This window comes from Choloepus didactylus, chromosome 4 (assembly GCF_015220235.1).
Source record: "Choloepus didactylus isolate mChoDid1 chromosome 4, mChoDid1.pri, whole genome shotgun sequence".
In the NCBI taxonomy this organism is placed as follows: Eukaryota; Metazoa; Chordata; class Mammalia; order Pilosa; family Megalonychidae; genus Choloepus; species Choloepus didactylus.
In genome coordinates, this window is record NC_051310.1 from 37,056,715 (window position 1) to 37,082,791 (window position 26,077).

The 26,077-nt window shown below is 49.2% G+C and overlaps 1 protein-coding gene across 9 annotated transcripts in view; it reads right to left on the reverse strand.

Annotated features, from left to right (window-relative positions):
• PAPLN (papilin, proteoglycan like sulfated glycoprotein) overlaps nt 1-26,077 on the reverse strand; it is a 43,230-nt gene that overhangs the window by 16,970 nt on the left and 183 nt on the right. For 4 of the 9 annotated variants that reach the window (XM_037832333.1, XM_037832337.1, XM_037832339.1 and 1 more), the window contains exons 2-14: nt 23,771-24,029; nt 20,125-20,249; nt 19,327-19,387; nt 18,962-19,064; nt 18,328-18,458; nt 17,355-17,478; nt 16,763-16,843; nt 16,487-16,659; nt 16,164-16,302; nt 15,560-15,686; nt 14,462-14,669; nt 13,684-13,866; nt 13,389-13,530 (exon numbers count right to left, since the gene is read on the reverse strand). In XM_037832333.1, the coding sequence (XP_037688261.1) occupies nt 13,389-13,530; nt 13,684-13,866; nt 14,462-14,669; nt 15,560-15,686; nt 16,164-16,302; nt 16,487-16,659; nt 16,763-16,843; nt 17,355-17,478; nt 18,328-18,458; nt 18,962-19,064; nt 19,327-19,387; nt 20,125-20,249; nt 23,771-23,863 (1,690 nt within the window). In that variant the 5' untranslated portion in view covers nt 23,864-24,029. Of the gene's footprint in view, nt 1-13,388; nt 13,531-13,683; nt 13,867-14,461; nt 14,670-15,559; nt 15,687-16,163; nt 16,303-16,486; nt 16,660-16,762; nt 16,844-17,354; nt 17,479-18,327; nt 18,459-18,961; nt 19,193-19,326; nt 19,388-20,124; nt 20,250-23,770; nt 24,030-24,734; nt 25,547-26,077 lie in introns of those variants that run through there. The other 5 variants (XM_037832334.1, XM_037832335.1, XM_037832336.1 and 2 more) reach the window with 5 other exon arrangements.

Sequence of the window (26,077 nt, forward strand, 5' to 3'; positions counted from 1 at the left end):
CTGTGACTCCTATTTTCGCTTTCTTCAGGTGTAACTCAGAGTCCTGGACCCTCGCATCAAGCCTCGGGCTGGCTCTGCTGGGTCAGCACTTTACCCTTCGTTCCCACCCTGTCCCTTCACATCTGCCACCCTTTCAAATGCATGTATTTCTGCAGCTCCCTGTGACTCCTGCCTCCCATCTGTCTCCACTTTAGTTTGACCGTCATGCATGAGCCAAATGTGTCCTCCTAAGGAGCTTTCAGTTGTCAATCTCTGGCTCCAAACCGTTCCGTGGTTCCCCTGGGCCTATTAGACAAATTCGTCTGAAGTCCGATGCCCGAGGCCCTGAAGAACCCACCCCAGCCCCTGAAGACCCCTGCTCACCATCCCCATGCCCCAGGCTGAGGGCGGGATGAGGGGAGCCTACTGCTGAGTTACTGAGCCCTTCAAACGCCGCCAGCAGTGACTGAGGAACCGAGATTCCAATTTTATTTCACTGTATTTAGTTTACTTTTAAATTTAATAACTAGTACTTGATTCATTTACTGGAAAATATCTGAGTATATTTGGAACAGCTTGGATAGGTGAATCTACTTTTCCAACCATAAATTTTACGGACTCTAAATATAGATCAATATCCCAATGAAAATTCAGCATCCAAACTGAGATGCGGTACAAGAGTAAACAACACAGTGGATTTTGAAGATTGAGCATGAAAATATTAACATAAAAGATCTCATTAATGATTTTTTACGCTGATCACGTTAAAGTTCTATGGATGCACTGGGTTAAATAAAATGTATTATTAAATATAGATTCATCTGTTTCTTTTTGTTTTAATGTAGCCATTAGAAAAATTTAAATTACATTAAGTGGCTCTACTGGAAGTGCTGCTCTAGATCTAGAAAGAAGCAGCAGCAGAAGACACACTGGTGCGTCAACTTGGGCGCCCGAGCCTCCAGGGGCCTCCTTATGGGGCTCATTTCCCCCAGGCATACAACAGTGTGCAACACAGCGTTAGTTTCTGTGCCAAAAAACAGCAACAGGAAACCACCCGAATCATGAAACAAGACAATGCTCACACAGTGAGGAAAAAAAGCAGATGCAAAATTACACACACACAAGGAAATACACTAAAGGTTAATGGCAGTTTTGTCTGAGGATGGGATTAAGAGCAATTTATATTTTTCCTACATGTTCTACTTTTCTAATTTCTCCAAATTTTCTACAGTGAGCATATATTATTTTTATAACCACAAAAATAGCAATAAAGACTTTCCAGGCAGATGGCAAAGTAGGGAGCTCTGAGGACTCAGCCCTCCCACCAAAACAGCTATTAAACGGGCAGAGGCGTCTGAAACAACCGCAGGGGTACCTCAGTACTCGGCTGCTTTGAAACTTGTCAAGTTTGGTACTTGATGCATTTTAACGTGAAACGTTTTGTACCAGTACTTGTCATTTGTTTGATATTTGACATGCACGTGTCAGTTGCCTTGTGACTCGCTACCCTTTCCAGCTGAAACAAAGGGTCACGCATTAGTCATATGTGGCTCTTGCCCTGTGCACATCCCCTTACGGCCTTATCTTAGCTTCCATGGTCATTTTGTGTATTTTTGCAATTTTTTTTTCTCATCATGGGTCCTAAGAAAATGGGCAGTGATAGTGCTGAGGAGAAAAGACACTTACTTTACACCACCATTAAGCAAAAAAAAGAGAAACGACAGGCAACTATGAGAGCAGTATTTGCATTACTGATCTTGCCAGGGAATACGGTGTGCCTGGAACAAGTCTCCACCACCATTAAGAATAATGAAGCGATAAAAAAGGCTGATGTTGAGGAGTTAGTGGAGGAACGTCGTGAAGAGCTCAGCACTGAGGAGCTGCAGCAAGAAGTGGCTGAAGAGATTTCTTCAGGTGAGGAGATAAAGGAGGATGTCCCAAGTTCCTTGATAAAAGAAATGTGTGCAAAATGGGCAGAAGTTCAAAACTTTGTGGAGAAGTACCATCCGGACAAAGCTCTGACAAGCAGAAACGTGAATTTATTGAATGACCAAAGAATTTCATATTTTCGAGGAATTCTGAAGATAGAAGCAGTCCTCACTGGGTGAGTTTTTAGTGAAGGTGACAAAGAGTGTGTCAGAGCCTGTGTTCCAAATTGAAAAAAGGCAGAAAAGAGAAACAACACCTGAAGTGCCAGTGCCGGACGTCCTACTGGAAGGGGACTCTCCTTCCAAGCGTCACTCCACGTCCCCTCTCCTCCCCGCCACTCTCCTCCCACCTTCCCAATAGGTCATGGACTCTTCCCAGTGCAGGTAAAGTGAAGTTTTTATTTTATGTAATCTAACTATCTATTAATTTATTGATTTATAATATGAAGTACTGATATACAGACATATCTTTTTACATTTTGCCTTAAAAATGTTACTGTCTTTGGTTTGGGAAGGCATTAAATTTATTTACATTATTAGTTATGGGAAAACTTTGGTACTTGTCATTTTCGGTACTCATCGTACCTCCCGGAACCAACTAACAAGTACCAAGTTACCACTATATTTTGAAACTCCAGAAGCCAGAAGAACACTGTAGAGCATCCAGGGAAGAGCAGGTGGAGGAGGCAGATAAATTACGGTGAAGAACTGTAAATTGTTCTCTCCGCCTGGCTACTGGCGCCTACCCCCCCCCCCCCTCATTTTTGCAGCAACCACTGCAGGGTCCAGACCCCGGCTAGTGGCTGATGACAGAAAGGGACATAAAAATCCCCTTCCCCAAGAAGAGGGATGGGCACGGCCGATTGATGATTGTGGCTTTTGATTAGTGAATCTGGACCACTGGGCGCCGGCTCTGAGGGCAGCTGTCGTCTCAACCTGCCCCGGACACAGACAGCGACAACCATTGTTTTGACCCCACCCTGACAAAGGCAGCGGCAGCCATTGCTTCAACCCTCCCCAGACAGCGGCAGAGGTGGTGGAGATTTAAAGACACAGTGCTTCCTCAGGTCTGCGGGGGGCAGTGAGCTGGGGGGCTGCATTTGCCGGGCAGGCCAGGAAAGACCAGCTTCAGGGAGCTGTCAGAGAAGCTTCTGGAGCCCATCCTGATCCCCTGCCCAGGGCCCTCTGGAGCTGATCTGTGCCCCGTTCGTGGGTCCCTTGGCCCTATGTTGGCTGGGAAAGACTGACTTGGGAAAGTCCTCTCTGGGGTGACCCTCCTTCCAGAATTTGCCCTCCATGCAAAAGCAGCAAGAGACAACAAAAGGAGTGTAAAAACTTATAGAGGCGGACAGTCTGGGGAAAAGGCCTTCTAGCTCAAATACCCAGGAGAGGAGATCTGTCTCCTGAGAAAAAAGAGGACAACCAAACTCCTGCAAACAGGGGAATACCAAAACAACTAACAAGCAAAAGCCCAGGACAAGTCAGAGGCCCAGGAAGACAGGGAAAATTCTGCACAATGCATTCGCCTTGGGCAGATCTTCCTGAAAGGAGAGCTGAAGTTTGAGAAAATCTGTCTTGTCACCAGATGGTTACAAAATCAAGAAACTGAGTAAATCCCACAGTTACCATTGTAAAGTATTAAAATGTACAGTGTCCTCTTTTGCAGCCGGAACCATGGACGGTGTCACAGAGAGGAAGGTTCTGACAGTGCCAGAAACCCTTAAGAAAAAGCAAAGAAATTTTGCTGAACTGAAGATCAAGCGCTTGAGAAAGAAGTTTGCCTAAAAGATGCTTCAAAAGGCAAGGAGGAAGCTTATTTACGAAAAAGCCAAGCACTATCACAAGGAATACAGGCAGATGACAGAACCGAGATTCGAATTACTAGAATGGCAAGAAGAGCTGGCAACATCTATATACCTGTGGAACCCAAATTAGCATTTGTCATCAGGATCAGAGGTTTCAACAGAGTGAGCCCAAAGGTCCAGAAAGTGTTGCACCTTCTTTGCCGTTGCCAAATCTTCAATGACATCTTTGTTAAGCTCAACCAGGCTTCAATTAACAAGCTGAGAATTGTGGAACCATATATTGCATGGGGGTACCCAAACCTGAAGTCAGTGAATGAACTGATCTACAAGCATGGTTTGGCAAAATCAGTAAGAATTGGATTGCCTTGACAGAAAACTCTTTGCACGATCTCTTGGTAAATATGGCATCATCTGCATGGAGGACCTGACTCATGAAATCTATACTGTTGGGAAATGCTTCAAAGAAGCAAACAACTTCCTGTGGCCCTTCAGATTACCTTCTCCCAGAGGGCGATGAAGAAAAAGACCACCCGGTTTGTAGAAGGAGGAGATACTGGCAACAGGGAAGACCAGATCAATAGGCTTATTAAAAGGAAGAACTGAGGTGTCTACTATGATTATTTTTGTAATCTGGTTAGTTAATAAACAGTGGATACTTTCAAATTATAAAAACAAAATGTACAGTGTGGCACAAAAGAGTGCAAGACATACAAAGAAACAGGAAATGATGGCCCATCCAAAGTAAAAGGATAAAAATACAGAAAACACCAACAAAGAAGAGAATGTGGACATACTGAACAAAGCCTTTTAAAAAAATGATCTTAAAAATGCTCAAGGGGCTTATAATTGTGCCTAAGAGTCTCCCCCTGAGTGCCTCTTTGTTGCTCAGATGTGGCCCTCTCTCTCTAGCTAAGCCAACTTGGCGGGTGATCTCACTGCCCTCCCCGCTACATGGGACCTGACTCCCAGGGGTATAAATCTCCCTGGCAATGGAGGATATGACTCCCAGGGATATATCTGGACCTGGCATTGTGGAATTGAGAACATCTTCTTGACCAAAAGGGGGATGCGAAATGAGATGAAATAAAGCTTCAGTGGCCGAGAGATTTCAAATGGAGTCAAGAGGTCACTCTGGTGGACATTCTTAGGCACTATATAGAGAACACTTTTTAGTGTTTAATATATTGGAATAGCTGGAAGTAAATACCTGAAACTACCAAACTCCAACCCAGTAGCCTTGACTCGAAGATGATTGTATAACAATGTAGCTTACAAGGGGTGACAGTGTGACTGTGAAAAATCTGTGGATCACACTCCCTTTATCCAGTGTATGGATGGATGAGTAGATAAATGGGGACAAAACCTAAATGAAAAATAGGGTGGGATGGGGGGGGTGATTTGAGTGTTCTTTTTTTATTTCTTATTCTGATTCTGATTCGTTCTGTTGTAAGGAAAATGTTCAAAAATAGATTGCGGTGATGAATGCACAGCTATATGATGGTACTGTGAACAGCTGATTGTACACCATGGATGACTGTATAGTATGTGAATATATCTCAATAAAACTGAATTTTAAAAAATGCTCAAGGAGATGAAGGAAAAGTACAGAGATAAAACTACAGGAGTTCAGGAAAACAATGAACGAACAATATGAGAGTCTAAGTAAAGAGAGAGAAATTTTAAAAAGGAACCAAACATTGGGGTATGGTTGTAACATGTTGGAAGCAATGTAGTTATTTTAGGTTATTTGTTTTTTCTTATTACTTTGCTTTGGTTTTGTTTGAAATGTTTTTTTATTGTCTGTTTTTTAATTTTTTGATAAAGTTCAAAAAAAAACAATGAATGAGTTTTTAAAAAAGTAAATAACTAAACAATGGGAGGAGGGAAATAGAATGTTTTGGATGTTATTTTTTTATTTTAATTTTAATTTTATTTTTTAGAGTAATGAAAATGTTCAAAGATTGATTGTGGTGATAATGCACAACTATATGATGATACTATGAACAACTGACTGTACACTTTGGAGGACTATGTTATGTGAATATACCTCAATAAAATTGCATTTATTTATTTTTGAAAAAAAAAGGGAACCAAAGGAAGTTGAAGACTGGACTTGAAGACCAAAATAACTGAAAGGAAAAATGCCCATGAGGGTTTCAAGAGCAGATTGGAACTGGCAGAAGAAAGAATCAGTGAACCAGAAGACAGGACATTTGAAATGAATCAGGCTGAGGAGCAGAAAAAAAAAAAAGAAAAGAAATATTAAAAGCAAAAATAGCCTAAGATAGCCATGGGACACCATCAGGTACACGGATATATGCATTATCAGAGTCCCAGAAGAAGAAAGAAAGGGGCAGAAGGAATAGTCAAAGAAATAAGGCCAGAGAACTTACCAAACTTAGGAAAAGGCATGAATATGCACATCCAAGAAGCTCAGAGAACACCAAATAGGAGAAACATGAAGAAACGTACACTCCATCATATACTGATTACACTATCAAATGCAAAGGACAAAGAGAAAGTTCTGAAAGTTGCAAGAGAAAAGCAACATGCTATGTACCAGAGAGTAGCAATTCGACTGAGTGCTGATTTCTCTTAAGAAACCATGGAGGCAAGAAGGCAGTGGGTTGAAATTCTTAAAGTGCTGAAGGAAAACAACCGCCAGTCAAAAATTTTTTATCTGATGTGCCAGTTTGGATGTATTATGTCACCCAAAATGCCATTATCTTTGATGCAATCTTGTGTGGGCAGACGTATTAGAGTTGATTAGATTGTAATTATTTGGGTATTTCCATGGAGATGCAACCCACCCAACTGTAGGTGATAACTCTGATTAGATAATTTCCATGGAGGTGTGGCCCCACCCATTCAGCATGGGCCTTGATTAGTTTACTAAAACACTATATAAGCTCAGAAGAAGGATCGAGATTGCTACAGCCAAGAGGGAGACTTTGAAGAATGCACAGGAGCTGAGAGAGAAACTGCCACTTACAGAGACATTTTGGAGATGGCCTTTGAAAGCAGACTTTTGCTCCTGAGAAGCTGAGAGAGGACAAATGCCCCAAGAGCAACTGAAAGTGATATTCTGAAGAGCATCTGCGACCTAGAGAGGAACGTCCTGGGAGAAAGCCATTTTGAAACCAGAACTCTGGAGCAGATGCCAGCCACATGCCTTCCTAGCTAACAGAGGTTTTCAGGACACCATTGGCCATCCTCCAGTGAAGGTACCCAATTGTTGATATGTTACCTTGGACACTTTATGGCCTTAAAACTGTAACTGTGTAACCAAATAAACCCCCTTTTATAAAAGCCAATCCATCTCTGGTGTTTTGCATTCTGGCAGCATTAGCAAACCAGAACATGTGGTGAGACTCTCTTTCAAAAGCAAGGGTGAGTACAGACATTCTCAGATAAACTAAAGCTGAGGGAGTTCATCTCCACTAGACCTGACCTACAAGCAATGCTAAAGGGAGTTCTTCAGACTGAAAGGAAAGGACATGAAGTGGTTCAAAGCAGCATAAAGACAGACCTGTGGTGTGCCAGTTTGAAGGTATTATGTCCCCCAGAAAAAGCCATGTACTTCGATGCAATCTTGTGGGGCAGAGATTTTAGTGCTGATTAGATTGGAATCCTTTGAGTATTTCCATGGAGATGTGACCCACCCAACTGTAGGTGATAACTCTGATGAGATAATTTCCATGGAGGCGTGGCCCCACCCATTCAGGGTGGGTCTCGATTACTGGAGCAGTATATAAGCTCAGACAGAAGGAGCAAGCTTGCTACAGCCAAGAGGAACTCTTTGAAGAACACACAGGAGCTGCAGATGAGAGACAGTCTGAGGATGGCTATTGAAAGCAGATATTAGCTCCAGAGAAGCTTAGAGAGGAAAAACACTCCAAGAGCAACTAAGAGTGACATTTTTGAGGAGCTGCAGCCTAGAGAGGAACATCCTGGGAGAAAGCCGTTTTGAAACTAGAACTCTGGAACAGATGCCAGCCACATGCCTTCCCAGCTAACAGAGGTTTTCCAGACACCATTGGCCATCCTCCAGTGAAGGTACCGATTGCTGATGTGTTACCCTGGACACTTTATGGCCTTAAGACTGTAACTGTGTGACCAAATAAACCCCCTTATATAAAAGCCAGTCTATCTCTGGTGTTTTGTATTCTGGCAGCATTAGCAAACTAGAACATGTGGTAAGGTAACCATTTGGGTAACTGAAAATGCCAGTATTATTGTATTGTATTTTTTGGCATGTAACTCTACTTCTTACTTCCTATAGATGCTAAAATGCAAATGCATAGAAAGTAATGATAAATCTAGGTTTTTGGACATACAAGGTACAAAGGTATAAGTGGTAGCAAGTACAAAAAAAAAAGGTGGGGGGGGACAGGGAGTTATAGGTAAAGTGTATGTGCATCCTATTGAAATTAAGTTGGTATCAAACCAAATATGATTATTATATATTTAGGATGTTAAATATTAACTCCAGGGTACCCACAAGGAAAACAGATGAAACATATATCTACAAAGAAGTGAGAAGGCACTCAATATTGTAAAACACACACAAATAAAATCAAATAAATATAAAAGTAGGCTTTAACAGAAGTGGGGGACAAAAAAAGGTATAACACTTTCAAAGGTTAAATAGTAAAATGGCAGAAGAAAGCCCTATATTATCAGTAGTGACTTTAAATGTAAATGGATTAACCTCTCTGGTCAAAAGGAGAGACTGGCAGAATGGATAAAAATGTATGACCCAGCTATATGCTGTCTTCAAGAGACTCACCTTAAAGTCAAAGATACAAGGAGGTTGAGGGTGAAAGGGTGGAAAAATATATACCATGCCAGTAATAACCAAAAGAAAGCTGGGATGGCTATACTAGTAACAGATAAAAGAGATTTTAAGTCAGAAACAGTTACAAGGGACAAAGATGGTCACACATCCTGATAAAGGGATCAATTCAACAAGATGTAACAATTATAAATATACATATTCACCTAACAGCAGAGCCCCAAAATAAATGAAGCAAATACTGACAGATGTGAAGGGAGAACTTGATGGTTCTACATTAATAGTAGGAGACTCTAACAGACCACTCTCAATAGTGGATAGAACATCTAGTCAGAAGATCAGTAAGGAAGTACAGGACTTGAATGTTACACTAAACCAAGTAGACCTAACAGGCATACATAGAACACTGCACCCAATGGAAAGAGAATACATATACTTCTCGATGCACACAGGTCATTCTCCAAGATAGAGCATATGTTGGGTCACAAAACAAGTTGCAACAAATTTAAAAATACTGAAATCAACAATGCATATTTTCCAACCATGATGGAATGAAGCTAGAAATCAGTAACAGAGGGAGAAATGGAAAATTCACAAATATGTAGAAATTAAACAACATACTCTTAAGCAACCAATGGGTTAAAGAGGAAATCAGAAGCAAAATTAAGAAATATCTTGTGGCAAATGAAAATGAAAATACAACATATCAAAACTTAAGGGATGCAGTGAAGGCAGTGCTGATAGGGAAATTTATAGCTCTAAATGCTTACACTAAAAAAGAAGAAAGACTTCAAATCAGACCTAACCTCAACACTGGAAGAACCAGAAAAAGAAGAGCAAACTAAACTCAAAGTAAGCACAAGGAAGAAAATAACAAAGATTAGAGCAAAGATAAGTGAAATAGAAAACAAAACAAAAATAAATAAAATCAACAAAACCAAAGGTTGGCACTTTGAAAAGATCAATAAAATTGACAAACCTTTAGCTAGACTGACAAAAGAAGAGAGAGGATATAAATAACAAAAGTCAGAAATGAAAAGCAGGACATTACTATTGACCCCACTGAAATAAAAAGGACTATAAGGACTATGAACAACTGTATTCCAATAAATTAGATAGCATAGATAAATGGAAAAATTCTTAGAAACACAAAACCTACCTACACAGAATCAAGAAGAAACAGAAGATCTCAACAAACCAATTACCAGTGATGAGATTGAATCAGTAATCAAAAATCTCCCCCCAAGAAAGCCTAGAACAAGATGGCTTTGCCAGGGAATTCTGCCAAACATTCCAAGAGATTTAACTACAATTCTGCTAAAACTCTTCAAAAAAGTTGAAGAGAATGGCACATTCCCTAACTCATTCTATGAGGCCAACATCACCCTCATACCAAAGCCGGATAAAGAGACCACAGGTAAAGAAAACTACAGATCAATATCTCTTACGAATATACATTCAAAAATCTTCAACAAAATACTAGCAAACCAAATCCAACAGGATATTAAAAGAATTATACACCATGATCAAATGGGATTTATCCCTGATATGCAAGGTTGATTCAACATAAGAAAATCAGTTAATGTAATACACCACATTAACAGAATGTAGGGGGAAAAAAAACAAGATCATGTCAAATGACACAGAAAAGGCATTTGACGAAATACAGCACCCATTCTTGATAAAAACACTTAGAACACTAGGAATAGAAGGAATCATCCTCAACTTGATTAAAGGCATATATGAAAAGCCCACAGCTAACATCCTACTTAATGGTGAAAGGCTGAAATTCTTTCCCTCTAAATCAAGAACAAGACAAGGATGTCCACTGTTGCCACTGCTATTCAGCATTATACTGAAAGATCTTGCCACAGCAATTAAGCAAGAAAAAGAAATAAAAGGCATCCAAATTGGAAAGGAAGAGGTAAAACTTCTCCTATTTGCACATACGATGCTGTATACAGAAAACCCTGAAAAATCCACAACAAAGCTCCTGGAGCTAATAAATGAATTCAGCAAAGTGGAGGGGTACAAGATCAACACCAAAAACCAGTAGTGTTTCTACACTCAAGCAATGAACAATCAGAAGAAACCAAGAAAAAAACTTCCATTCACAGCAGTAACTAAAAAAACCAAATACCTAGGAATAAATCTAATCAAGGATATAAAGGACTAGTACACAGAAAACTACCAAACACTGCTAAAAGAAACTGAAGAAGACATAAATAAATGGAAAGACATTCCATGTTCATAGATTGGAAGACTAAATATTGTTAAGATGTCAATACTACCTGTGGTGGTTTGAAGCTGTTATGTACCCCAGAAAGGGCCATGTTCTTTTAATCCATTCCTGTGGGTACAGAACTTTGATGGTGGGACCGTTTGAATAGGTTATTTCAATAAAGGAGTTGCCCCAAGGTAGGTCTTAATCCTTTTACTGGAGTCTTTTAAGAGAGATGAAATTAAGAGAAGCTCACAGAGAAAAAGCCTCTGGAGGAGCTGAGAGGGGAAGCCACTGGAGCCAGAAGCTGAAAGCAACGAAACCCAGGAGAGAAGGACTAGCCGACACCAGCCACGTGCCTTTCCATGTGACAGAGGTGTCCCAAATGCCTTTCTTCAGATACTGCCTTTCTTCTGGTATATTGCATTCCAGCACCTTTCTCAAATGGAAACACTACCCAAAGTAATTTATAGATTCAATGAATCCCAATCAAAATTCCAACAACTTCTTTGCAGAGGAAAAGCCATCATCACCTATATAAGGAAGGGTAAGGGGCTCCAAATAGCTAAAGCCATCTTGAGAAAAAAGAATGAAGTTGGAGGAGTCCCACTTCCCAGTCTTAAAACTTATTACAAAGCCACAGTAATCAAAAGAGCATGGTATTAGAACAAGGACAGACATATTGACCAGCGGAATAAGAACTGAGAACTCAGATATCAACGCTCACATTTATAGGCGACTGATTTTTTTTTCTTTTATTTATTTTTTATTTATTAATTTAATTAATTAATTTATTTTGACAAGGTGGCAAAGACCACTTAATTGGGAAAGAACACTCTCTTCAACAAATGGTGCTTGGAAAACTGGATCTCCATTAAAAAAAAAAAAAATCAACTCAAAATGGACCAGAGACTTTAATATAAGAGGTAGAAGTGTTGAACTCCTAGAAGAAAACATAGGGAAGCACGCATCTTCAGGATCTTGTGTTAGGCAATGATTTCTTAGACTTTTTACCCAAAACACAAGCAACAAAAGAAAAAATAGATAAATGGGACCTCATCGAAATTAAAAATTTTTGTGCCTCAAAGAACTTTATCATGAAAATAAAATGACAACCTACACAATGGGAGAAAATATTTAGAAACCACATACTTGACAAAGGATTAACATCCAGAATATATAAAGAAATTCCTCAACTTAACAACAAAAAGACAAACAACCTAATTTAAAAATGAGTATAAGATTTGAACAGACATCTCTCCAAAGAAGACATACAAATGACCAGAAAGCACATGAAAAGCTGCTCAATATCATTAGCCATCAGGGAAATGCAAATCAAAACCACAATGAGATACCATTTCACACCCAATAGAATGGCTGCCATTAAAAAAAAAAAACAAACAGAAACTAACAGGTGTTGGAGAGGAGACAGAGAAATAAGGACTCTCATTCATTGCTAGAGAGAACATAAAATACTGCAGCCTCTGTAGAAGACAGTTTGGAGAGTCCTCAGAATGCTAAATATAGAACTACCATATGACCCGGCAATCCCACTACTAGGTATATATACCCAAAAGAACCGAAAGCAGGAGCCTGAACAGATATTTGCATGCCAATGCTCATAGCAGCATTATTCATGATTGCCAAAAGATGGATGCAAGCCAAGTGTCCATCAACCGACAAATGGATAAATATTATTCAGTCCTAAAAAGCAATGAAAGTCCTGACACATGAGACGTGAATGAACCCTGAAGATATCATGATAAGTGAAATAAACCAGACACAAAAGGACAAACATTCTATGACCTCACTGATTTAAAACAATCAGAATAAGCAAACTCAGTGAATTCATGGAGTCAGAATCTAGAATAGAGATTACCAGGGGACAGGGTGGAGATAAGGAATGGGAAGTTAAGGCTTAACATATACAGGGTTCCTATTTGGAACAATGGAAATGTTTGGTCATGGATGGTGGTGATGGTAGCACAGCACTGGCAACACAGTCAACAGCACTGAAATATGTATCTGAATAGATTAAAAGGAGAAATGTTAGATTGCATATGTGGTAACAGAATGAAGACGTAAAAAAAATCCTTGGAACTACACTACAGAAACAGTGAATCCCTAGCTAAACCATGGACTTCAGTTAATAGTAAAATTATAAAAATGTGCTATCGTCAATTGTGACAAATGTTCCACACCAATGCAAGGTGTTGGTGGGAGAGTGGTGTATAGGAATCCTATATTTTTGCATGATTTTTCTGTAAACCCACAATTCTCGAATAAATAAACAAAATAAAATAAAAGCAAAGGACCAATGGAAAAGAAAAAAAAAGGAAGATGCTTAAAGCTAATATTCCGAACAAGGTGTATACAAACCACTGCAGACCAAGGAAGACTAGTAAGTTAGTCGCGTCCGAGACAGCGTGCCATGGGGGGTGGGACGAGGGGGGAGTTGGTCCTTCTGAGTAGGGGAGAACAGGGCTGGCTTCGTGAGGTCGCCTCCCAGTCGGACTTTTACTGGCAAAGGTCTTAGTACATGGAGATGAGGGGAGAGCCCTCCAGGTGGCTGACAGTGCAGGCAAAGGCCCAGCAGCAAGTGCCGGCGGGGTTTGGTGGGGAGAGGCTCGGCGGGGCTCTTCCGGCCCTCCCGTCCTTACCCTGAGGAAGATGGCAGGGCTGCGTGTTACAGGCCTCCACGTCCGCCGGCTTCCACGGCTGCAGGCTCCTGCAGTGGCTGGGTGGTTCCAGGGCACAAACCACCTGCCTCCTCCGAGTGCCTGAGCTGCAGCTCTTGGAGCACTGGGCCCATGGGGTGGGTGGAGAACAGGGTCTTGAGGCTGGGGGTGGGGGCACCCACAAGGGAGGGAGGAAGAGGGGACCCACCACCTGACAGAGACCCAAGGAACCGGGCACCAGGTATGTGGGGGTGGGGTGGGGGGGGTGAGCACTCACCAGACCCCAGGCACTGACGTCCCAAGCCCGGTCACTGAGGATAGGGCAGTCATCACGCACACAGGGCTCAGTGAGGGGTGGCCGGTCCTCCAAAGAGCATGCCGTGGCATGGAGCAGAGACCCCTCGTCACTCCGGCAAGTGACAGTCCGCGTCCGGACCCCAGAGCCACAGCTGACAGAGCACTGCAAGGACCCAGCTGTCAGCAGGAGCTGGCCCTGCCCAGGGGAGCCAGTTCGGACCACCGGAGGCCCACGACCTGGCACAGAGGGAAGACAGCAGCCCCTGCCCATGTCCAGTGCCCAAGCTCAGAGAGGCCAAGCAACTGCCCTGAGGTCACACAGTTTGAATTACGGCAACCAACAGCAGGCTGCGGGGTGCTTCCCACATCCCCTCATTTGCACCTTGAAAATATGTGGGCACTAGAAGCAATGACCAGCAGCCCCAGACGCGGCCAGGGTACCCTTTCTCTTCTCCACTTTCCCACCCCCAAGCAATGGTCCTGCATGGAGGAGACTCCCTGATAACCCAGAGCCTTTCCTTTTCTGCCCTGGGATCCTAAAGAAGGAGAAAGAGCACTGGACCAGGAGTCCAGGTTCCTGCTTCTGGTGCCTGCCTTGCCCCGGCTTCCAGGACAACCTGGTAGGATACATTACCTCCCAGGATCTCAGTTTCCACGTTAGAGGACAGCCTCCTAGGCCTGCCCTGCTGCTGCCCAGTCTCAAGACACAGCTCCTGATATCCACCGCACCCCAGCCTGGTCCAGACCAGGGGCCTCACCTCTCCCCAGGGCTCCACGCTCCAGGCCGCACAGCGTTGCAGGTTGCAAGCCTGCGTGGCAGGGGGCTTCCCAGGCAGGCTTGCGCACTCAGCCTCCTCGGCAGCCTCCTGGACACCAGCTCCACTGGAAAAGACGCAGTAGACAGAGCGGGACTGGAAGCCACCTCCGCAAGATGCCGAGCAGGAGTTCCAGGGCCCAGTCTTCCAGCTGGTGGGGAGCAGGAGTCCAGTAAGGCTGGCCCAGGAGCAGGCCCAAGCCCGGCTCTCACACACGGCAGTGGCTGGAGCCCCTTGCCCCATCCCGCCCATCCTCTGGACATCGGGGCCTGTGCAGGTGGATGGCAAAGAGGGCCAAGCAAAGGCCAAGACCCAGCCTTCCTCCCGCCGTCTCCGACCACTGTGCTCTGTCTCTCTGAGCTGCCCCCTATAACCTGGAGCCTCGCTGCCTCCCTCTCAGGGTTCCAGTCCTCCTGCATCCCCCTTTCTCCTTGCCTCCAGGCACCTTGCTGGCCCCAGCCAGACCGCATTCCCTCTGGATCTACCCTTGGATGTGGGCATCTCCCTGAGGGGCAGTGCTCGCTGTGTGTGGAGCTGGTGCACAAGGACCACGGGCCGGGGCAGCCCCTTGGGGAGCAGCAGATCACCTGCTCCCACATTCACACTGGGTCCTGGCAAGGCACCACACTCTGGGCTGGCGCAGGTAAGAGGCCCGCTGTGTACCAACAAAGGCATTGCTGATGCCAACCAGCCCTTTGGCCAGACCTCTGGCCCTCCTTGGCATCAGCCCAGCCAGCCCCCCCATGGCTCAGATGCACAGGGTCCCCCACACCTTCCCCACCCGTGTGCTACCAGCCAGATATTCTGAGTTCTATGGAGGCACACACAGGCAGACACATATCCCTCAGGTAAAGGACACCCCAGGGCCTCACATGCTCAGCCCCCTCCAGCCCTCCTCTTCTAGTGGCAGCTGCCCCCTCCCCACCCTGCCATAGCTGAAGGGGATCCTGGGTCATCCAAGCCACTTAGGGACACACACCCCCCTTTCCCACCCAAGTTCTTGGGCCCCACCCTGGGAGGAGAGGTCTGCCAGGGCCTCACTGCTTGGTCTGTGGGCAGGGCTGGGGGCTGCAGGGGCGCTGGTCGGCCGGCCGTGGCTGCCTCTGGCACATGTGGTCAGGGGAGGCCTTGTTGTCAATGGTGCAGAACACCCGGCGGGACTGGTGACCTGGGCAGACAACAGACACTCATTAGGTGCACTCTCCGGGCCAGGCACCGTGCTGGACACATCCCACGTGCAATTGTGATGAAGCCTGAGGTGACCCCCTGGGGTCACCACCATTATCATCCCCATCTGACAGATGAGGAAACTGAGGTGGGGGGGCAGAGAGCTGGGAGGGACAGAGCCCCGTTCTGACACCTGGTCATTGGCTCCAGGCCCAGCCTCTTCTCCGGATGGAGTGCCCCTCTGCTGAGATGCCACCGCCTCTGGGGAGGCCCCCTGGTTCTCTTAGCTTAGGTCAAGGGTCCTTCCTCTAGTCCCCCAAAGTGACCTCCAGGGTGTGGAAATTCTCACACTTGTCTCTCTGCCCCTCAGGACTGTAAATACCTTGAGGGCTGGACTTGCCCGTGTTGCTCCGAAGTACCTGGCACCCAGTGGGCACCCGGAGGGTCGGCCTCCCGTGGGCTGCCCCTGTGCCCTCACCTCCGCCACACGCCACGCTGCAGTCACTCCACGAGCCGTGGCTCCAGCTGAAGCCGGGGTCAGGGGCTCTCAGGGGCAAGTAGTACTCGTAGTGCACGCCAGGGTTGGCCTCCTGGCTGATGAGCTGCCATGGAGGGTCCTGGCTGAGGTCAGGTCTGCAGCCGGCTGGGCACTGTCCTCCCCCTGCCTCATCTCCCCCATCCCCTTGACAGCTGCAGGCCCAGAGGACCCCAAGCCCACCCCTGTCCAGGGCCTGCCGGCCTCTGGGGACCACGAGCTGCCCACTCCAGTCCAGAGCCCTCTCCCCGCCCGGCCCCGCTCACCTCGATGACCAAGGGCTCCGAGGTGGGGCCTCGGGCGTGGAGCCGCTCGGGGGCCAGGTCACCCTCGGCGCCCCGCTCATAGCGCAGGATGGTGCTGGCCGCGGGCAGGGCGCGGGCTGGCTCGATGGCCCAGTGCCCATTGAGGTAGTACTCGCCATGCACGCTCCTCACAGCTGGGCAGGGGAGACTAGTCCTCCTCAGCCGGGGCCAGCGGGACCAGGCCTCCCCCCGCTGCGCCCCAGCTCGCCGGGGCCCCCCACTGGGGCTCTCCCTCACCCAGGAAGTTCCTGCTGGCAGCAGCCTCCTCGATGTGGATGCTGGTGGCCCCTACAGGCACAACGAGGATCTGGTTGTAGCCTGAAGGAGGCAGAGAGGAGATTTTGGGGGTGTGGGGGGGTGTTGAGCAACCCTCCCCCCTCGGACCCTCCAGGCAGAGGAAGGAGCTGCCCTGGGGATGCTACGCACCAGGGCAGAAAAGAATGGGGTTGGGGGGCAGACAGGTGGAGAGAGGCAGGGGCAGGGCTGCTTAGGGCAGAGTCCTGGGGAGGAAACAGTGCATATAAAAGCGCAGGGGGCAGCGTGGGGACAATGGGGGGGGGTGACGAGGGGCACATGGGCGGCAGCTAAGTGGTCAGGAGCTCTGTGGGAGGGGAGGGTCCTGGGAGGGTCCCGCCCTGAGGCCACAGGGAACATTTTAGGCCTGGCCTGAATGCTGGGGTCACACTCTCTGGGTGCCAGGGAGGGTGACCAGGCCTTGAGCCTTTGCCAGAGCGGGAGATAGGTGAGGAAGGGGAGGGCAATGGACCCTCGTCTGGACTGTCTGCAGACCCCCTGCCAACCCTGGCTGCAGGCCCCCGTGACCTCCCACCTCTGCTCAGGTTGTTGGCATCAAAGGTGCCTGTGACGGGGTGGCAGGATGCACCATTGCCCCCACACTGCAGACACTTGTCCTCCTGCTTGGATGAGTCTAGCTTATGGTCACAGCCCACAACCTGCCAGGCAAAGGTGAGGAAGAGTTGGGAGAGATCAGGGGGACGGATGGACACCCTGGGATTCAAACCCCAGGCCCCACACGGTCCACACAGGTGCTGGAAGAGCAGGAGTTAATCATTTGCAGTCCAAGGGTGGCAGAGTCCAACAGGCACCTGGCTTGTGCCTGGCAATCTGCTTGTTTTGCCTGCTCAGCATCCTCTGTCCTCCTCTGGCAACACCATCTTATTTTCCCTTTGTGGGCTACCACTCTCCCATGTTGAGATGGAGTACCCCAAACAATGGGTACGGGAAAATCAGTGGGTTATACCCCTTGCTCAAAAAAACTGAGGTTCCGGGATGAGTCCCCAGCCAATCCCAGGCTGTTACAACTCCCAGGAATGAAGCCCTCTTTCCCCAGGATGTGCCAGGCTGGTATAGAAGGATTCCAAAGCTGCTGGTGGCCATCTTCCCACCTCACAAGGCAACCCACTGGAGAATGATCTGACCCAGAGGAGAGCAAAGCCAAGGGGGGACAAGGAGAAATCCATTTCTAGTTGCATCATTCATGCACCTGGAGCCAGCCAGCCAGTCCCAGACATTTTTTGCTTCCGTCAGTTTTAGCTGAGTTTCTGGAACATGCCACCCCAGGGTCTGCTCTTATTTGGGGGCTGGAGCTCTCAAGGGCAAAGAGAACAGAGCCACAGGACATCTGTAACATGATGAACCTAGGAGCTAGGCCCAGAGTCCCAGAGGCTTGAGAAGGCAGCAAGCTCCTGAGGGCCTCCTGGCCCTGCGGGGGCCAGAACAGGGCAGCACCGCTGTGGCCACCAGCCTGCTCACGGGTGGGGGAGAGGAAAGGAAAAGCTCACCCGGCAGCTTCCGTCCACACAGACATCCCGTCTGCCAGGCTCACACGGTGTCCCATCCACCACGGCCTCCCTGTGCTTGTAGTAGAAGCTCTCCCCCTGGGGGATGCAGTTCAATTCACACTTGTTTGGGGCTGGGGAGGGTGAAAGGGGAAAGCCAAGATCCTGAGGTTTAACAATGACCTTCACCGGGCCCAAGGCCTATCCCAGCAGCAGCTGAGCAGGAGTGAGGGCCGCAGCCCAGGAAGGGCCAGGAGAGAAAGCCCCTGCAGCAGCCCCCTGCGTGGCTCAGGCTCCCACCCCCATCCCAGGAGAAGGGATGTTCTCCACCCAAGTGCTGCATCTCTGGGTATCAAGTCGAAGAAAAATTCCAGAATAAGGGAACAGCTATAGGTCTATCTCTATTGCATTATTTATAAGAACCCCTGCCTTAACAATAGGCTATTCTAAGAAAATTATCAATTACTGGAACATTAGGTGTGTTGATTAGACAAAGGTTTATAACATGATGATAGGAATTTTGAAGTTAAATGACAATGTCTAAACGAGATCCCCCAAAGATGAGGACCGGGATAGCAGAACGCAGGGCCGGACAAGGGCGGCCACAGCCCCGCGCGGGGGCGCCCTGCCCGCTCACCCCCGTGGTAGGGCAGCCACTTGTACCGCCGGCCCTGGAACTCCTCGCCGTCGAACTGCGAGCACTGCTCGGCCCGGAAGTCCCGGGCGCCTTCGGGGCAGCTCTGCGGCGGCGGAGGGGAAAGTGGATCCCGCGGCCGGGGGCAGCAACAGCGCCCACCCCTCCCGGAGGCCGGGATCCCGCCCCGTCCTTGCCCGGGCGGCGGAGTTCCACCCCCAGGACCCTCGGGCCCTGCCCTCAGCGCGCTTTGGGGATGTTCGAGGGCAAACGGAGGGCAGAGGGAGGCGCCCCCGGGCGGGACGTCAGCCGGGGTAGGGTGGGCCGAGGGAGTCCCCCTCACCCCCACCCGGGCCCGCAAGCTTCACCTCGGTGCGGCACGAGCGGTGGCTCCGGGCGGGGCCCACGCAGCCGGAGCCCCCATCCCTCCTGCAGGAGGAGAGCGGAGAGAAGACCCGCCCTTCCCCCTTCGGCGCCCTCGGCCTCCCACCACCACCCCACGACCCGACATTCCCCTGCCCACCCTTCCCCTCAGCTTGGGCCTCTCCTGCAGGAGTCCTGGCCAGCTTCTGTGGGACCCGTTGGTGGGCAGCACAGGCGGTAAGGGTGACAGGTGAGGAGGGGGTGAGCTCACACCTAAATCCCTTTTAGTAAGAACTTAGAATCCCACTACCTAATATCTCTTTTTCTCACACAGGGTTCTCAGGATCAAAGAGTTAAATCCACTAACAGGGAAAATGTTATCACCCCCCTTTTTTTGTATCCCACCCTCTCTGTAGATGCTTATAAATCATTGGAGGTAGGGAACATCCACGCTTGACAAAGTGGCTGAGGGTAAAGAAACCGCTCCAGTAAGGGAGTGAATCTTTTCCACTCATTCATTCAACCCAAGTTTACTGCATGTGGCACTTCATCATGAGCTAGGGACCAGGGATGAATGAAAAAGAGAGGGCTTCATCGCCTCTAAAAAATAAGTTTGTTGAAATCGGAATGTAAGTAATACACGGGAAATGATCTGATTTCAAATACTCCACTAATGCAGCTTCTGGAATGAGTATGTTGCTTCAGTGTTCTGCCCACATGGCTGATGTTCTCTTAGGACCCAGTGGTCGGCCTGTCCAGTGCATGTCCCCTTTTGCCAAGCTGCCCATGCTAACCTCCCCTACCTCTGGGAGTAACAGTGGCGCTCCCGGAAGCTGATGCCCCCTCCGCAGGTCCGACTGCAGGGGCTCCACTCGCCCCAGGGGCCCCAGATGTAGCTCTGCAGCCTCTGACGCTTCACCTTTCTGGCCTGGAGGAGAAGGCACACCCAGGAGCCCAAGTCAGCTAGCAGCTTCCACTGAAACCCTGGCCAGGGCTAGGGTAAGAGGCTACCACCTAGTTGGAGCTTGTGCCTGGAGACCCCATGAGGGTAGCTAGAGGCTCACTTGCTGGCCCCTGCTAAAAACACTGTCTCGCCTGTTCAAGGAGCTGGGATTCTCCTCAACAATGCCAGCCCTTCAAGACCGTGATCCCACCAAGCACCCCAAACATTCATGTACAAAATTAGCCAGGCTTCACCAGAAGGAGCTGAAAGCCAGCCATGTTCTGAAAGGGATGAGGCAGCTGGGAAAGTCTGGAGTCCCAGAGGCCCCCAGGGGGGGAGGGAACCCTGGAGCCAGGGACAGTGCCAGGGCCCAGGCATTTGGGGGTCAACATTGATGTAGCAGAGGGGGTCCTAAAAGAAAGGAAGGGAAATAACATAAGACAGAAGAACAGCAGATGATAAGGGAGGTCGAGAGGAGGGCTTCCCACTCTGGCCCTCTGCTTAGAACTGTGTGACTTTGGGCAAATCATCTAACCTCACTGGCCCTCCTCACTAGCTATCACCAGGAGCATCTCCTGAGCTCCTGCTGTTTGCCAGGCACGGTGGGGAAACAGCCAAGCTCGGGCAGAGAATTTCCTTCCTGAAGATGATACATTCTAGCTCGTGTAGAGACTGGTTTAGGAACCAAGATGTCTGCAAGCATGCTCCTGAATGGAGTCGACAGATCATCACAGGGAGCCCTATTAAAGTGGAGATATAAAAGGGCAGGGGCAGGAAGAATAGGGAGTGTTCTCAGGCGGATAGGGCTCCATCTGCACGGGTAATGTCACCCCCAAGCAGTAGCATGCTTCACCAGAGTCTAGAGAGGAAAAGCCATGCCAACCTTGCTGTTTCTGCTTCTGCCCTGTGTGACTTCACTTCTAGACGTTTCTGTAGCAGCTGTATTTAAACTAGGAACTTAATCTAATCCTATGTGTGTATGTGTGTGTGTGTGTGTGTGTGAGTCTGTGTGTCTGGGAGGGGGTGTGGTATTTTCCTGCCCATCTGTGACAGAAATTCCCAGGAGTCCCCCAATATCCAGCCTCCTCTCTCCCATTGTGAGAGAACCCTTGACTCTTGGTACCTGACTGCCCTAAATAAAAAATACTTTTCCCAGACTTCTCACAGCTAAGTGTGTCCACATCACTAAGTTCTGGTCAATGAGATGTAAGTGACAGTGTTCAGCCACAGCCTTCAGTAATCTTCCTTAAGAGATAGCTTGCATGTGCTCTTTGCTCCTTTGTCTTTTTCCTCCTATATTCCTTCCTGCTGGCTGAAAAGCAGATACAATGGCTGGAGTTGGGGCAACCTTCTAGACCAGGAGGTAACTTGGGAATAGAGGGTTCAAACAGTGAAGCAAAGGATCCTAGAGCCTGAAGGGCTTTGCATCTCTCAGAGGAAAGAAAACACATCAGATGGGAGCCACGCAGGCACATTCATTCCTTTCTAATTACCAAGCATGAGCTGCACGATTGCGAAGCCATAATGAGCTGGTCCAGTCCAACCTCACCCTGGGCCTGCCGCCACCTGCCTCGGGATGCTCTCAGCACCCCACCCATTTCTCCTCCAACTCCCACCTGGAGCAACTCAGGAGCCCCCTTTCCTGCTTGCACTGTTCCCAATGTGCATGGATGTGTGTGTGAGCTCCTGGGGTGAGTGGGGGTGTGTGAGAGCGGGTGCATACAGGTGGAAGTAGAGGAGGTAAGAGGGGCTCACAGTCCATTGCCTCAGGAAGCGTCCCCCTGACCAGCCTCAGGGCAGCCTGAGAGATTGGTGACAGTCCTCCATCTCTGCTCCAGGCCTCTCAACCATCTGCTCACTGCTCAAGCTGACCCCGCCAGCATAGGGCCAGCCGCAGAAGGTGGTCTGGGCCCTGGGAGTGGCTCCTGTCCCCAGCTAGAACCGGAGACAGGGAGGCAGCTGAGCTGTGAACCCCTACACACCCTGTCCACCATCTGAAGCTCACAAACTGAGAGTAGGAGGTGGGAGGGGGCTAAATTGGTTTCCAAGAGAGAAAGAATTTAATGGGACCCAGGAGCTTTGTAAACCTTGATTCACTTCATCTGTACTTTGGCCCTGAGAGGCGGCCACTGTTACCCCCAAATTAAAGGAATCTGAGGCTCGGTGATTTGCACAGGCTCACACAGCTGGTAGAGGGTGGCACTGAGGTTTTTTTCTGGGGTCTTGACACTGTGGCCATGGCCCCTGCACCTGCACAGCCGGCTCCAGGGGAAGCACATTCTGAAGGACCTCAGAAGAGCGTCATCCAGGGAGCGGGGGCCACAGGAGGGCAGAGGGGCCGGTGGAAGCTGGCAGGTGGTGGAGGAGACCTGGGAGAGGGCAGCTCTGCTCCATCCACCACTCCAACTGCGGCTCACATTGAGATTGTGAGACCCTGGGAGGGGTACCTGTCGCCCACATCCATCCTGCCTGTCCCCACGGCCCTGGTCAGAGCAGTCATTCTCATCCTCAGCTTCTTTCTTTCCACAGAGGTGACACTGCCACTGTCCTCCCAAAGGTAGCAAATAGTTTTGGTCCTTTCTTTGGGATCCTCCCTCTCTCAGAGGTGTAGGCAGGACTGGCAAGAGCTGACCCAGGCTCTCCACCAAAGGTGGGTCCTGTAGTCTAGAAGACTCCTCTAAGTCTTCAGGACCCCAGCATGTTCTTCAGGGAGCCCTGTCTTTTGGTCCCCTTTAATAAAACAGCTACTCTGACATCAGTTGGCTTTCTATGTACACTCTCTAGATTTGCACTTTCTAATATGGTAGCCAGTAGCCACATGTGGCCATTTAAATTTAAATTAATTAAAATCAAATAGAATTAAAAACTCAGTTCCTCAGTTGCACTAGCCACATTTCAAACGCTAACAACCACATGAGCCTGGTGGCTATCTTCCTGGACAGTGCAGTACAGAACACTTGTATCCTCTTAGAAAGTTCTACTGGACAGTGAGGCCCTAGATGGTAACCCCCAGGGGAAGAGGGATGACTGGTACCCTAAACAATGCTGAGGGGCAGCCGTGTTCTGTCCCATGCAGGTGGCAGGTGAGATGGGCCACCTAGCCCAGCACTTTGGCTGGTCCCAAAATCACCCCCCCCCCACACCACCAAATCCTCTCACCCCCCCACCCCCCCCCCCCGGCTCTCTCAACTGCATCACCAGAGGCAGCTCCCACTTTGGAAGACCACTGGGCTGGAGGAGTGAGGTGGAGGGTAGGGGGTTCCCCAACATTAGTGCGCACTCCATAGAGTCCTCCACTTCCTGAAGGGGAGTGTGGAGAGCTTGCCATTCCTGCAGACATTCCTTGGCCAAGGGGCTTCAAGTTCCCGCCCTTTTCTGAACTCGCTCAGTGGCGGGCGGCGGCTCCAGCCAGCAGGGCGCCTCCTCCCCAGTGCTGAGTCCCAGGCGTCCTCCCGGGAGCTCCCCGCCCCCAGCAAGCCCTCCCGGGCCCCGTAAGCCGCACTCACCGAGGACCCGGGCGCCGGGGCCAGCAGCAGGAGCAGGAGCAGGAGCAGCCGCATGTCCGCCGAGTGGGGGCGCGGTGCGTGCGCGCGCGTCATTCCCTCCCGCTTGCCCACAGGTGGCCAGGAGACGCGCAGAGGAGTGGGAGGGAGCGCCGCGGGGCTAGAGAACACAGCGTGCGCGTGCGCGCGCGCACCAGCCACGCGGCGACCCACCCGGGAAGGAGGAAAGGCTCATCCGCAATTGGCAGAAGTTCAGGAACAACTGTTTCAAGGTTTCAGAAAAAAGAAAGGAAAAGGAGGGCAGTTAAAAATACTATGTTTTTGAAAAAACGGAGTTCATAAAGTAATCAGACACTGTATTTTTAATTCAGCAAGAGATTCCTTTTTAAAAAGCGATCGGTATTTAAAAAAACTCGTTAATATTATATAGATTTTTAAGTCTCTGAAGACACTTTTTAAAAATGTTAATTGTATCCTATTTTAAGCCAAAGAAAGCACAGGGAAAGCTCCACAAGCAGGCTCCTTAACCACTGCGTATGCAGTGCATGTGCAGTGTGTGTATACGGTGTGTGAGTATGCTGTATGTGTGCAGTGTGTGTGTAAAGTATTTGCAGTGTGTGCCTGCGTGCAAGCATGTGCATCGGCAGTGTATGCACATGTGCAGGATGTGTGCAAATGTACAGTGTGTGTGCAGCATGGTGTACGCCTGTTTTGTACATGTGCAGTGGGAAGTATGTGGGCATGTGTGTACATGTCTCTATTGGAGAATGACATAAGCAAAGTGTGCCGTTCGTACAAAACGTTAAATATACAAGTACTGACTTGTATTTTTAAGTTTAAAAATCTCTAATTCTACTAACGTTCTAATTTAAAAAAATGTTAAATGACTTCAGTTTACAAGGATAAAACAGCATATATAGGGCAAGTTCAGCAAAATTTAACCTGACACTTCTAATGATGTACACACCCGTTAATTTGGCACGAACGGTGACTCATTTAGTCATTGTTTTCTTGTAGTCAAATCAGAGATTCCCGGGGCTGGCAGGAGTGGGTTTGGGAGGGGCGCCCTGCCAGACCCCTGCCTCTGCTGCAGCTCCTACAACAGCATCTGTGCAGGAAGGGGGGGTGGGGCAGGCACGACTGTGGGAGCCTCATTTTAGGGCAAATGACGAAGATAAGTGATGTGTTATGCTTCATCGATAGGAGACATGCCTTTAGGGGAGGGGGTGAACCTAAGCGGGAGACTGAAGAAAGGGCAGGAGGAAAGAATGTTACTTATAATATAATTGCTCCTACTATTGCCACCACCGCTACAATTACCACTGGACCACGACCCCATATCTGCAATTCCAAAGTCCTCAAGGCCTGAAAACTTAAGTTTTTAACAAGTTTTTGGGTGGCCAAAACAACAGTCCTGACCGACTCCAGGGCGGCAATGGCCCTGCGTCTCGGCCCCTGGGAGACTGCGGACCGACTCGGCAGGCTCGGCGGGCTGGGCAGCCTCGACCTCCCTTGCTGCCCGAGGGCAGGCTCCTGGTGCACACTGAGCGCGCAGTGTGGGCTCTTGCCAAGCGAAGCGTCTGTTGTGCTTAATGAGGTCCGAAGGCGGCCGGCGCGGAAGCTGCGCCCGGGGCTGGCGCCCGAGGGTCTCTGAGAGCTGGGCACCGCGCTTCCCACACACACGATTCCCTTCCGCGTGCACCCCCCCACCTCCGCCACTAGGGATCTTGCTCCGCCTTTGTCCCGCCCTGGGGGGTTACCCAGCGTCCCGCGCCCCCACTTCGGGAACGCGCCCCCAAGGACTCCCCTCCACGCCCGGAGAGCAGGCCCCGCGCCCCCCAACCCCAGTCCGGGGAACGTGCCGGGCGCTGGGGGTCAAAGGCGAGGTGCCGTTTCTGACTGGAGGCGCAGTGCTGCTAGGCAGGTGCAGTCAGCAATGTGGGCTCCGGGCCCGGCACGCCAAGCCCACAGCCCCAGCGGCACCTCCGGGGCAGGGACACGCTCGCACTCCGGGGCCCCTGGCCTCGGCGGCGGCCCTGGCTGCAACATCTGACGGAGGGAAGGTGAGGAGGCGGGGGTCGTCCGCGCGGTGCGCCCGGCTTTGCTGTCGGTCCGCCCAGTACCAGCCCCTGCGTGGGGGCCCTTCGAGGGCGCGCGGCGCCGAGCCATAACCCGGCCCTGCGCGGGCCGGACAGAAGGAGCCGGAGGCGGGGCTCTCCTCCGGTGGCCCCACTTCCTCCGACATCACTCTCCCGGCAAGCCAGGAGGGGCGAATTCCCGCAAAAACTCTGGCGCCCCCACCCCACCCCC